Source organism: Otolemur garnettii, unplaced genomic scaffold (genome assembly GCF_000181295.1).
Source record: "Otolemur garnettii isolate 467f Iridium unplaced genomic scaffold, OtoGar3 scaffold00052, whole genome shotgun sequence".
In the NCBI taxonomy this organism is placed as follows: domain Eukaryota; kingdom Metazoa; phylum Chordata; class Mammalia; order Primates; family Galagidae; genus Otolemur; species Otolemur garnettii.
Window position 1 is genome coordinate 6,376,934 of NW_003852447.1, and position 14,797 is coordinate 6,391,730.

At 35.0% G+C, this 14,797-nt stretch overlaps 1 protein-coding gene across 3 annotated transcripts in view; it reads right to left on the reverse strand.

The window, feature by feature from the left end:
- ARHGAP5 (Rho GTPase activating protein 5) overlaps positions 1-14,797 on the reverse strand; it is a 73,448-nt gene that overhangs the window by 32,895 nt on the left and 25,756 nt on the right. For all 3 annotated transcript variants that reach the window (XM_023514384.1, XM_023514385.1, XM_012806462.2), the window contains one exon: positions 9,298-9,445. In XM_023514384.1, coding sequence (XP_023370152.1) covers positions 9,298-9,445 — 148 coding nt within the window. The remainder of the gene's footprint in view (positions 1-9,297; positions 9,446-14,797) is intronic.

Below are 14,797 nucleotides of genomic sequence, written 5' to 3' on the forward strand. Positions count from 1 at the left end.
GGTCCTTCTGACTCTGGTGGAGGGAGCACCAGAAAAAGTTATACTTGAGCTGCCAACAGACTCCTGCTATCTAGGTGCCAGAGACCTTTTGAACTCTCCCACTTGAGAACAGATGCTGACTGGGACAACTGATTTGGATCTATATGACTAGACAGGCATCCTCAAACTGCGGCCTGCCTAGGACATTTATCTGGCCTGCAGGGTGTTTTTGCCACCACTGCCCGTCTTGCTTAGGAGCCGACTCATCCCAGGGCCCGCAGTCCAACCCTTCAACAGTCTCAGGGACAGTGAACTGGCCCCCTGTTTAAAAAGTTTGAGGACCCCTGGACTAGACTAATTACCCAAAGACTATCGAAAGTGGTACCATAGGTGTGTAGTTGTGGGAAAGTTTGATTTTCCTTTTCCAATTGTTGCCCATGCAGGGCAGGGTAAATTAATTGCTGGTATTTCTCCACAGGTGAAACTTCAACCCAGGGTAACCGATTCACTAGAGTAGGACAGAGACCAGTTGAAAACAAGACAAAGCCACTTAGCCCCACCACACCAAGTAGGTCCCCAGTGTCTCAGGCCATAGCACTGTACGAGTCCTTTGCAAAGCTCTAGGGGAAAACGTACAGATACCAGTCACAGCTCTTGGGCAAAGGGTCAGTTAATCACTACTCCAGGAGCCCCCAACCCAACTTCACCTTAACTGCTTATCTAGGCAAACGGTATAAAATAATTATGGGGTGGAGTCAGCAGAAAAATTCTGGCAACATGAATAATCAGAGTAGATCAATTCCCCCAAGGAATGATATGGTGGACACAACTGAAGATCCCATTCATAAACAAATGGCTGAGAAATCAGAAATTGAATTCAGAATTTGTACTGCAAATAAGATTAATAGAATGGAGGTAAAGTTGGAATTAGACAAGAGTTTGGAGCCCTCAAAGATCTGAGCAATACAGTGGAATCCCTCATTAACAGAATGGAGAAAGCAGAAGAAAGAATTTCTGACACTGAAGACAAAGTTTTTGAATGCTCCCAAATGCTCAAAGAGGAAAAGAAATGGAGAGCAAAAATGGATCATTCTCTCAGAGAGCTTTGGGATAATTCAAAGAAAACTAATATCGCCTTACAGGAATTTCTGAAGGCGATCATGTGGCTTTGCAAGGCACAGAGGATCTTCTTTATGAGATTATGAAGGTGAATTGGTTACCAGACATGCCATGAGATTCTGAAACTCAGATAGCAGACAGTTTCAGAACCCCAGCACAATTCAACCCAAATAAGACATCTCCTAGGTACATCATAATTAACTTCACTAAAGTTAGTAAGAAGGAGAAAATTCTGAAAGCAGCCAGATGTAAGAAAACCATAACCTACAAGGGGAAGAATATTAGAATGACTGTAGATATCTCTACTGAAACCTTTCAAGCTAGAAGAGGGTGTTCAGCAATTTTTAATCTCCTAAAACAAAGTAACTTTCAACCCAGGATCCTGTATCTAGAGAAACTGACTTTCATTTATGATGGAGAAATTAAATATTTTAATGACATTCACCTGTTGAAGAAATTTGCCCTAACTAAACCAGCTCTCCAGGATATTCTCAGACCTATCCTCTCTTCCACCACAAAAGTAAACTCACTCAGAAACTTTTGATCAAATTCCAATTTCCACAATGGTGAAAAGGATTAAAAATGTCCACTGGACTTTCGAAAAACTTGACACCCAAAATTCTACCAGGCTTATCAATATCCTCAATTAATGTGAAGGGCTCAAAAGAGACACCAGTTGATGGACTAGATACAAAAACTCAGGCCACATATCTGTCGTATACAAGAATCTCATCTTACCTTAAAAGATAAATATAGACTCAGGGTGAAGAGATGATCATCAATATTTCAGGCAAGTGAAAAATGAGAAAAAAGTAGGTGTTACAATTTTATTCGCAGATACAACAGGCTTTAAACCAACAAAAGTAAGAAAGGATAAGAATGGTCAATTATGTTTATTAAGGGTAACACTCAACATAATGAGATTTCAATTATTACCATTTATGCACCCAACCAGAATATGCCTCAATTTATAAGAAAGACTCTAACAGACATGAGCAACTTGATTTCCTCCAGCTCCATAATAATTGGAGATTTTATTTTATTTTTATTTTTTTGCAGTTTTTGGCCGGGGCTGGGTTTGAACCTGCCACCTCCGGCATATGGGGCCAGTGCCCAACTCCTTTGAGCCACAGGCGCCACCCCAATAGTTGAAGATTTTTAATAATCCTTTGGCAGTTTTGGATAGATCCTCCAATAAGAAGTTAAGCAAAGCAATTTTAGACTTAACCATTCAACATTTGTGTTTAAAAGACATCTACAGAACATTTCATCCTAACAAAACTGAATATACATTCTTCTCATCAGCCCATGAACATACTCCAAAACTGATCACATCTTCGGTCACAAGTCTAACCTCAGCAAATTTAAAAGAACAGAAATTATTTCTTGCATCTTCTCGGACTATATCATGGAATAAAAGTTGAACTCAGTAATAATAGGAATCTGCAGACTCTATACAAAAACAGGGAAGCTAAATAACCTTATGCTGAATGATAGCTGGGTCAAAGATGAGACTAAGAAGAAAATTACCAAATTTTTGGAACAAAATGATAATGAAGATGCAAATTATCAGAACCTCTGGGGGCACACAAAGGCAGTCCTAAGAGGGAAATTTATAGCACTGGCAAGCCTTCCTCAAGAGAATGGAAAGATAGATAGTTAACAACTTATGGGACATCTTAAGCAACTGGAAAACGAAGAATATTCCAATCCCAAACCCAGCAGAAGAAAAGAAATAACCAAAAATTAGAGCAGAATTAAATGAAATTGGAAACAAAAGGATTATACAACAGATAAACAAATCAAAAAGTTGGTTTTCTGAAAAGGTTAAAAAAATAGATAAACCTTTGATTAACCTAGCCAGGAAAAAAAGAGTAAAATCTCTAATTTCATCAATCAGAAATGGTAAAGACAAAATAACAACAGAATGTGAATATTACAAGAAACTTCATTCTCAGAAATATGAAAATCTGAAGGAAACTGACCAATACTTACTTGGAACCACACCACCTTCTAAGACTTAGCCAGAATCAGTGGAAATGTTGAACAGGCCTGTATCAAGCTCTGAAAAAGCATCAACTATACAAAATCTCCCTAAAAAGAAAAGCCCGGGACTAGATGGCTTCACATCAGAATTCTACCAAACCTTTAAAGAGGAACTAGTACCTGTATTACTCAACCTTGTCCAAAATATAGAATAAGAAGGAATACTACCCAACACATTCTATGAAGCAAACATCACCTGGATCCCCAAACCAGGAAAAGACCCAACAAGAAAAAATTATAGACCAATATCAGTAATGAATATTGATGCGAAAATATTCAACAAGATCCTAAAAAACAGAATCCAGCAACACATCAAACAAGTTATATACCATGACCAAGTGGGTTTTATCCCAAGGTCTCAAGGCTGGTTCAATATATGTAAATCTATAAATATAACTCACCACATAAACAAATTAAAAAACAAAGACCATATGATTCTCTCAAATGATGCAGAAAAAGCTTTTGATAATATCCAGCATCCTTTCATGATCATAAAACTTAAGAAAATGGGTAAAGAAGGGACATTTCTTAAACTGATAGAGGCTATCTACAGCAAACCCACAAGCCAATATCGTATTGAATGGAGTTAAACTGAAATCATTTCCACTCAGATCAGGAACCAGGCAAGGTTGCCCATTGTCTCCACTGCTTTTTAACATTGTAATGGAAGATTTAGCCATTGCAATTAGGCAAGAAAAAGCAATCAAGGATATCTACACAGGATCAGAAGAGATCAAACTTTCGCAGATGATGTAATTGTGTATCTGGAAAACACTAGGGATTCTACTTAGTGATTCAACTAATATTATTGAATTAATATATTAATATATTAAAATACTAATAATATATTAATATGTTATGTCAACATACTATATTAATATTACATTGATATATATTATATATTATATAGTATACTATATTATACTGTATTAATTATACTATACTATATTATACTATATTAATAATATATTAATATACTAAAATATATTTCGCAGATGATATAATTGTATATCTGGAAACCACTTAGTGATTCAACTCTTAGAAGTGAGCACGGAATACAGCAGTGTCTCAGGTTACAAAATCAAGACTCATAAATCTGTTACCTTTATATATTATCAACAATAGTCAAGCTGAAAAAACAGTCAAGGACTCTATTCCATTCACAGTAGGGCCAAAGAAGATGAAATATTTGGGAGTTTACCTAACAAAGGACGTGAAAGATCTCTATAAAGAGAACTATGAAACTCTAAGAAAAGAAATAGCTAAAGATGTTAACAAATGCTCATGGCTGGGAAGAATCAATATTGTTAAAATGTTCATACTACCCAAAGCAATATACAATTTTAATGCAATCCCTATTAAAGCTCCACTGGCATACTTTAAAGATCTTGAAAAAATAATACTTCATTTTATATGGAATCAGAAAAACCTCAAATAGCCAAGACATTACTCAGAAATAAAAAAAAAAAAAAAGCACAGGAGGAATTATGCTACCAGTCCTCGGACCATACCATAAATTGATAGTGATCAAAACAGCATGGTACTGGCACAAAAACAGAGAGGTAGATGTATGGAACAGAACAGAGAACCAAGAAATGAACCCAGCTACTTACTGTTATTTGATCTTTGACAAGCCAATTAAAAACACTGAGTGGGGAAAAGATTCCCTATTTAACAAATAGTGCTGGGTGAACTGGCTGGTGACCTGTAGAAGACTGAAACTGGACCCACCTCTCACCATTAACTAAGATAGACTCTCACTGGATTAAAGATTTAAACTTATGCCATGAAACTATAAAAATACTAGAAGAAAGTACAGGGAAAACTCTTGAAGAAATCGACCAGGGCGAATATTTTATGAGGAACTCCTGGGCAATTGAAACAGCATCAAAGATATACTACTGGGACCTCATCAAACTAAAAAGCTTCTGCACAGCCAAGAACACAGTAAGTAAAGCAAGCGGACTGCCCTCAGAATGGGAGAAGATATTTACAGGTTATGTCTCCGACAAAGGTTTAATAACCAGAATCCACAGAGAACTCAAAAGTACAATTCAAGAAAAAGTGATCCCATCTCAGGGTGGGCAAAGGACTTGAAGAGAAACTTCTCTAATGAAGACAGGCGAATAGCCTACCGACATACGAAAAAATGCTCATCATCCTAAATCATCAGAGAAATGCAAATAAAAACTACTTTGAGATATCATCTAACTGCAGTAAGATTACCGCACATCACAAAATCCCAAAACCAAAGATGTTGGCATGGATGTGGAGAAAAAGGAACACTTCTACACTGCTGGTGGGAATGCAAACTAGTATGTTCCTTTTCGAAAGATGTATAGAGAACACTTAAGAGATCTAAAAATAGACCTGCCATTCAATCCTACATTCCTCTACTAGGTATTTATCCAGAAGACCAAAAGTCACATTATAACAAAGATATATGTACCAGAATGTTTACTGCAGCCCAATTTATAATTGCTAAGTCATGGAAGAAGCCCAAGTGTTCACTGACCCATGAATGGTTTAATAAATAGTGGTATATGTATACCATGGAATATTATGTACCTTTAAAGAAAGATGGAGACTTTACCTCTTATATGTTTACATGGATAGAGCTGGAACATATTCTTCTTAGCAAAGTATCTCACAAATGAAAAAAAAAAAGTATCCAATGTACTCAGCCCTACTATGAAACCAATTATAGCCCAATAAGAAAGGGAAAGGGGGAGGATGGATGGAGGGGAAGTGGTGGGACCACTTTACTAGGTGTAGAATATAAATGTCTTAACACAGTAACTAAGAAAATGCCATGAAGGCTATGTTAACTAGTTTGATGAAAATATTTCAAGTTGTATATAAAACCAGCACACTGTACCCCCATGATTACATGAATATACATAGCTATGATTAAAAAAGAGGAAAAAAAAAACTATTCACAATTAACCCAAAAAAAGTATATGTGTGGGAAAAATGATGATCATGTAAGACACATAAAAAATAAAAATATGATGGTAGATTTAAAAAAAATTACATTGATAGGATTATAGGCATGAACCATCTAGCACTCTGGGAGGCTCAGGCAGGTGGGTAGATTGCTTGATCTCAGGAGTTCAAAGCCAGCCTGCTTAAGAGTTGAGACCTTCTGTCTCTGCTAAAATAGGTGGTTGTTGTGGTGGGTACCAATAGTTCTGCCTACTTAGAAAGCTGAGGCAAGAGGACTACTTGAACTCAAGAGTTTGAGGCTTCTGTGATCTATGACACTATGGCACTCTACCTAAGGTGACAAAGTGAGACTCTGTCTTGAAAAAATGAAAAAAAAAAAGTTATAGCAATGTTAATATTAAAAGCCAATGATTAACACTCCAGTGAAAATTTAAGTAATCACCAGACCCAATGATATGCTGAAATCCACTTTAGAATATAAATTAAAAGCAAAAAGTACAGAAAAAGATATAAAAAAGGATACATCACAAATACTATTCAAAGGCTATAATTAATATTAGGCAAAGTAGACTCCAGAACAAAGAATACTACCAATGTAAAGAAACTGTTTCAGAATGAAGGTCAGTTCATGAAGAACTACCTCAAAACATATGAAGTAAAATCTAAAAAAAGTGAAAGGAGAAACAGATGAACCCACAATTGCACTTGAAGATTTCAACAGTCCTCTGTAATCAAACAAACCCAAATAAATTAGACAAGATATACAAGACTTGACCCACCTCTCAAGGAATTTGATCTAACTGACATGTATAGAACCCTTCACATAACAGAGTAATAAACATTCTGTACAAGATATTCTCCAAAATAGATCATATTTGGGGCTATAAAAGAAGTATAAAAAAACTTAAGCTGTAATCAAATTGTTTTTAATCCAACTACAGCAGAAGTAACCAGAAACAAACAACATAGATATGTGGAATACCAAGTATTTAGAAATCTAATACTGATGAGTTAATTTTTTTAAAAAAAGGGGGGAAAATTACAAAGTACAGTATTTTAAATTTAATGAAAATGGAATACAAAATATCAAAATCTATAGAATCTTAAGCAGCTAAAACATAATATTGCACCATTAAATATTTACAACAGATATATATATGTATGTAACAGAAAGGAAAATTGGTCTAACTTAATGATCTAGGCTTCTATTTTAAGAAGCTAGAGAGACAAAACAAAAGCAGGAAAGTAAAATTCAATGAATAAAAAAAAATCAACAAAAGCAAAAGCTGATTCTTGGAAATCATCAATAAAATTGATAAACTTCTTAACAATAACCAAAAAGACGATTTAGTATCAGCAATGAAAGACATCACTACAGATGCTACAAAGAATTAAAAGGATAATTAACAATTTTAGAAATAACCTATGCCAACTTACATGAAATGAACAAATTTCTCAAAAGACATAAATAACCAACCTTTACTCAAGAAGAAATAACAAATCTGAATAGCTATTTATCTTAAACCATCCTCACAAACAAAATTCCAGGTCCAAATAGTTTCAGTGGTGACTTCTACCAAAACTTAAGAAATATTACCATTCTATTCAAACTCTTCTCCAAAATATACTCAGATCTATGTTTCCAGTTTTACTCTACTGCCAACCAAAGACACCACAAGAGAACTACAGACTAATATCCTTCAGGATGGAGAAGTGCTTTTTTTTTTTTCCCCAAAACTGAAACTAGCAAACATTATGACTAAGCAGTGTTTATTCCAGGGACACAAGGTTAGTTTAACATGTGAAAATCAATTAATATAATTTATACATAAATTACATATAAAAAGTAAAAAAAGAACCATATGATCATCTCAAAAGATGCAGAAAAGCCACGTGACAAAATCAAAACCAATTTTGAATAAAAACTCTCAGAAAAATAGGATTAACAGTAATTTTGTAAATTTGTTAAAAACCATCTATAAAGGCAGTGCCCACTGCTCAGTGGGTAGGGCACTGGCCACATACACCCAGGCTGGCAGGTTCAAACCCAGCCCAGGCCAGCTAAACAACAATGACAACTACAACAAAAAAAAATAGCCAACCGAGTGTTGTGGTGGGCGCCTATAGTCCCAGCTCCTTGGGAGGCTGAGGCAAGAGAATCACTTACGCCCAAGAGTTTGCAGTTGCTGTGAGCTGTGACGCCATAGCACTCTACCAAGGAGCGACAAGTTGAGACTCTGTCTCAAAAATAAATATAAATAAACAAATAAAAGTGAAGAATCAGCATTCCAACAGACAACCCAGTATATACTGTATAGAACATAACTGATAATCAGACTGAAGGATAAAGTATACATTTGTGTAAAAATCAGCATATTTTTTAGATATGAGTATCCTACTTTGTTTCTTAAACAATGCTTGTATATCAAAAGGGATTATAAAGACCAAATAAAGCCAAAACTTACTTAGATCACATTTTCAAACTATTAAAATTTGTAGTCCATTAAATCACTAAGGTTTTGTGGTTAACTCATGTTCATTTTAAGCATTCAAAGTCAACAACCGTTAGCCTTTATCACTCACCTCTGATAAGCCCAACTGTCATTTTTTCAGTTTTAATGGTTTATATTATGCAAAATAAACGTAAAATCAGGCTTATTTTTAAGAGGGTATCTATACATTCCTTAAAAATACAACTCAAGTCAAATCACATCAAGCTAAAATTGCTAAATAAAGAGTAACAGCACAAATAGAATGAGCTGCCTTTCATACATCTGCTAATTATTGTTAAAAAGTTTTTTAAAGAACTATGTATAAAATGCGTCATACAAATAAAAGTATTATACTTAAAAATACTAAAAATTTTCAAATTATTGATTGAAACCATGACTATCTCTCAATTAAATAGAATAATAATCAAACTAACCTAATTTCCAGAATAAGGTAGGTTTAACATTTTAGCATTCAACTTAGTCATTTATTAGGTTCAAGAGAAGTCCAAGGAAAGCAGTACTAAGCAACAAAACTTCTTTCAAGTATCATATGATTACCTTAAGAGTTAATATTCAAGACAATCAATCTTAATAGTGAAAACTATACAGATCTTTCAAAATTAAGCTTTAACAAATCACAAACATTTGACACACTGCTGGTGTAGCAAAAGTGAAATTTTAAATCAAATGTATTGCCATGATACTTCTATCCTACCTGTATCTTCAATAAATTCCACACATTTTTCAACAAATAGTGGTATGGGCTTTTCAGGTGTAACCAGATCCTGGAGGGGCATCCCAAAGTAATTACTTTCCCAATTTCTACGTATTGGTGGATTGAAGTTCTTAGTTTTCTTCTTCTGCTATAAGAAAACATATTCAAGTTAAAATGACTAAAATTAGTTTCTTTCAGAATAGTAGTATTAAGCAATGTAAATACAAAGTTTGGATCAAAAGAAATATTTAAAACCCACACCCAACCTAAACATCCATCAACATGGGACTCAAATAAAATCTGCTAAAAGCAGCAATTTGAGCAATAAAGAGACAAAAGTGAACATAAACAAAATGGCTGACCAGAAAAATATATTCTCTTTGGAAAGTAAGAGAAAACTGAGTAAGTAGAGAGAGATCAGAAAAGATCATTTTCAATGCCAATACAGGGACAAACTGGAGTAAGCAATGCCTGATTCAGTTTAGGTATGATGCGTCCATTTTATCTGGTCTTTGAGGTAGGTCTAAGTGAGGTTTTTGTCTTTACCTGTATCTGTAATATCATAATATATACAGTGAGGGTTTCTCAGAAGTTGCCCATAAAGTTGCCATACACAGGAAAAACGGGAAAGTGTAGCTAAATATACCTTTATTTACAAAATTTCATTCCAAAATTTCACAAAGAGGTGGCTAACGTGTATTTTTTATAAAATTTTGGAAGGAGTATTTTGTAAATAAAGGTACATTTAGCTACAATTTCCTATTTTCCCTATGCTGTAGTGACTTTAGGAGTCACCTACTAAAGTGACTAAAGGATACCCTACAGTTTGGGGATACTCTATAATTACTGATTATGTATTGAGGCTATGTAACTCCATAGAGTCTTAGTCCCATCATTTGTCTCTTATTTTTCTTTCTCTTCCTATCTACTGATACTTTAATGTTAAGATAATTTTCAGAAGTAATGTATAAAACATTTTCACAATAGTTAAAAACAAAAGTAAGTAAGAATTTTCAGAGTACATTCTGGGTGGCTGAGGCACAAGGAAGAGGGAGAGCAAGAGACTTCATCTCTATTACAAATAGTAAAATTAGCCAAGTGTTGTGGCGGGCACCTGGAATCCCAGCTGCTCAGGAGGCTGAAGCAAGAAGATCTCTTAAGCCCAGGAGTTTGAGGTTGCTGGGAGCTAGGTGGATGCCATGGCACTCTAGCCTGGGCAACGGAGTAACACTCTATCTCAAAAAAAAATTCAATATAATTAAAAAAAGGGGGTGATTCTCAGAGTATAACTTCAATCTAGCTTTAGAAAGAAAATGGTTTATAACTAGGAACTGAACTTCTCAAAAGCTAAGGAAGTAGTGTCTTGACTCAAACTAAGGGAAATTTTGATTCAATCTTTCTGGAGTAGGCTATAGCATTCTTATAAATGATTCTATTGTGCAAACTCCACAGATAATCTCTGAAGTATAGGAAGATAAGAAAGTTTTCAGAAATTCAGAGAGGATCCAAAAGTACTTTTATAGATAGCCTGGTTCCTTTTCAGTCTAATTTTATCTACAAGTTTTTATTTTCTTTGGTATAAATCACAAATCCATATATACTTGGCTTAAGGAGAAGGAGCAGAGACTTGGTTTTCAGTGCCTGAAACAAAAAATCTTCATCTTAAGATTCTTATTTTTTCCAGAATAGTCTTTCCTTTAATGAATCTCTCATTGTATTCTTCCAAGTCTCTGGTATCTTGAATACTTAACTAAATCCTTTCAATTCAGGAAACCTCACCCAGCAACTCTCAGAGCTCATGAAATCCAAATCTTCATATACTATTTCTCTCCAGTGATAAAGATTACATACAACTCTGGAGTATACAGACTACATACAACATATCTAGTTAAGAGGGCATCAAGGTATTGTTTAACCAGGTTCAAGACCTAACCCAATAACTCAAGTGGCATGGGTCCTTATTCCTTAAATGATCCTTCCACCGAAGTGAAAACAAAGACACTGCAACCTCAAAGCTGAAAGAGGAGTACAGTGCCTGGGCCATTGGGAGTGATAGGGAACTTTGCAGCTTGCCAACTACTAGCAACTACATTATCATTTGATTAAAAGAGTGAAAAGTGAACCAAAGATGTTTTTTGTTTGGAGAAGAGAATGGTGGTGAAACAAATGACGGGTAGATAAATGAAAATAACAATGCCTAGACCTGTGGCAGAAGAAACAGGAATGAAGAGACAAAGAGATTTTAACAGTCTGCAATGTCACCTGAGGAACACAAAGTTGTAAAACAAATAAGCTAGCTAGTTAAGTCAGTCCTAATTGTTCCAGTCTGCCAGTAAGAAATCCTTTTTAGTCTATGGCCATACCATCCTGAATATACATGATCTCAGAAATTAAGCAGGGTTGAGCCTGGTTACTTGGATGAGAAGAAATCTTTTTAATAATGACCATTAGCAGATTATCTACTCTCAAATGACTATGGAAATCATTTCATCCCTACCCTTGTGGTCACAGGAAAGGAAAAAGTAGTCTCAACTTTATCTAGGCAGCTCTGAATACTTAAACCAGGGGATGAGACAAGAAAGCAAAATAAGGTAGGTTTTCTGGCTTATTCTCAATATATATATGTATGTTCCATGTATGGCCCATAAAGTTATATAGGCAAGTTATTTGATTTCTGCAGTTATACCAAGATTCAGAGCTAGTAATCTAAGGTAACAGTGAGAAATTTCTGGGTAACCCAAAAGGGATACTGTATTAACACAGAACTGCTCTGATAGTCAAGTTCTAATCAATACTATATTAGGGGTAGGAGGATGTCTATGTGACTTTACTAATTTTTTTTTACCAATTAATGTCACTGCCATAAAGAAAATCTTATGCAGAAAAATAGTTGTGAATTAGACACTCCTATATCAGCTTTTATGATGAATGAAATGTATACAAATACAATTCCTTTTTCTACAATAGTACTTAACCACTATAATCAATTCAAGAAATTCTTGTAAAACATATGACTTCTGAAAAACTCTCTGAAATTGATACGCACCCCTTGGTTAAGAGTTGCTGCTCATCTATAGCTACAAACTAATGCCAACACAAAATGATTTATATAATTTAAAACTATTTCATAAACTAAGCCTAGATGATTATAACTGCTATAAAATGTCATCAAGCTTCTTTGAAATGCCATAGAAAAATGAGTAGTTTGACATTTTGTTATTTATCTACAGGGTGGGTTTTGTTTGTTTTGAGACAGCGTCTGACTGTTGCCCTGGGATTGAACTGTCCTGGCAGTGTCATAGATCATAGCAACCTGAAGAAACTCCTGAGTTCCAGTGATCCTCTTGCTTCAGCCTCTCAAGTAGTTGGGACCACAGGTGCCTGCCCCAATGCTCTTGCTTAGGCTGGTCTCAGAAGTCCTGAGCTCAAACCCACCTGCCTTGGCCTCTCATAGTACTAGGATTACATGCCTTGGATTCTGCCCCTTAATATTCTGACCTCATCTCCCTCTACCTTCTTCATCATTTACTCCCTTCCTCAAACTACCTGGTTTCTTTGCTACTTTAATGTCAGAAATGCTCCTGCCTTAGGACTTTTGTATTGGCTGTTCCTTTTACCTTCTCAATAAAGTCTACACTGGTCACCATATTAAAAACCTACTGCTGTCTTTCCCCAGCCCCTCCCCAGTACTCCCAATCCTTCTTCCTCTGTTTTTATCTTCACAATGCTATTTAATTTATTCATGTATTATTATTTAGCCCTTGCTATAATTTAAGCTTTACACAAGGGCAGGAATTTTTATCTGCTTTGCTCATCAACATACCCCAAACATGTGGATTACTGTCTGTGAAAGAAATTAATCCAAGTAGTCCAGGAAGATATTTCCCTAAAGTAACAAGTTTAATCTGGAGAATGACCTTATTATGTATTAGAGAAGACAGACAAATAAGAGTGATTCATCAAGTTAGAGATATATCATACCAAAAACAGCAAGTTTCAGAGAATCTTAAAAGCACCCAGGCTGAAGAAAAATCACCAACAGCTACAGGAAGATAGCACACTAGCCTCAGAGTTCTCAGGAAAAGTGAAAGTCAGAAGAGTAATGTATAGGTATGTTAATGAGAAAAGTATGTGTGGAGAATGTTTCACTTAGCCGACATTCAGGTGTGTATAACCAGTAACTAAAATTTTTTAAAGTTATCAAATATATAATAATTAAGCATCAACCTACGATAAAAGGAGGAAATGTGATACAAGAGATAATGTAATCATGCTACTGCACAAAGGTAAGATGATTTACTTGTGGGGTAGAAAGAGGATAATAAACTGAAATGCAATTTAATGTACTATTTAAAGATAAAAATAAGGAGCACATAGTTCCTTTTTCTATTTTTTGCTGATGAATAAAAAATATTTTTAAAAAACTGAACAAACATATATGCACAAATAGAATAAGATCAGCTGGGAGAAGGGAGGGGGAATAGGTGGAGGGAGGGGGTTTGGAGGGATCACTGCTTAGGTTTATCTTATAGGGGTACAAGTGAATCTTTCTAAGAATAGAATGTAAACGTTTTAAAACAATAACTGAGAAAATGACATGAAGGCTGTGTTGACCAGTTTGATGAAAGTATTTTGGATTGCATGTGAAAACCCCACACTGTACCCCAGAAGTGCATTAATGTACATAGATGATGTACTTTCAACAGCATGTAAAACTAAGAAATCACTATAACATGCTGGGTTACCATGAGCACAAAAACCAGTGGAATTTAATGCCCTCAAGAAACTTATAATCTGCTAAGGTGCAAAAACACCACCAGTTATTTTATTAACAGCATACAGACTGGTATGTGATTAAGTGTCAAAATAACTAGATATAAGACTTAAGCCTAGACTTCAAAAGGCAGACCTTGTACAGAAAAGAATGAGGTCAAGGACATTTTAGAAATTAAGAAAGGATCTATTCTGTAAGTCATTTACTCATCTGAACATTTCAGTAATTACTGTATGTCAGGACAAGGACTCAGAAATCATTAGAAACTGCCATTTATTTACCAACTACTAATTTATTAGGCACATTTTAATACTACGTGCATAATCTTAATTTTCACAATACCTCTAAGATAGCTACTATTTTACACCTATTTTGACAAATCCAAAATTTAAGAGTGTATGTAAGTGTGAATTGTGAGGGTAGAAAGGTAGGCAAGGGCCACACACTGCATATACCTAACCTCAGTAAGGTGCCTAACTGAGGAATGTGAACTTTATACAGAGGCTATAAATATACAGGGGGTGCCAAAACAATGTATACACATTTTAAGAAAGGAAAAACCGCATTAAATTTATAATACTTAAGTCATATTTGATTTCTGCAATTATAAGAGGTGCTCAACATGACTTGTATTCATCTTTTGTTATTGGTATATACTGAGTATTACAGTTTTAATGCAGTTTTTTTCCTTCCTTAAAATGTGTATACCTTTTTGGGGCACATCTG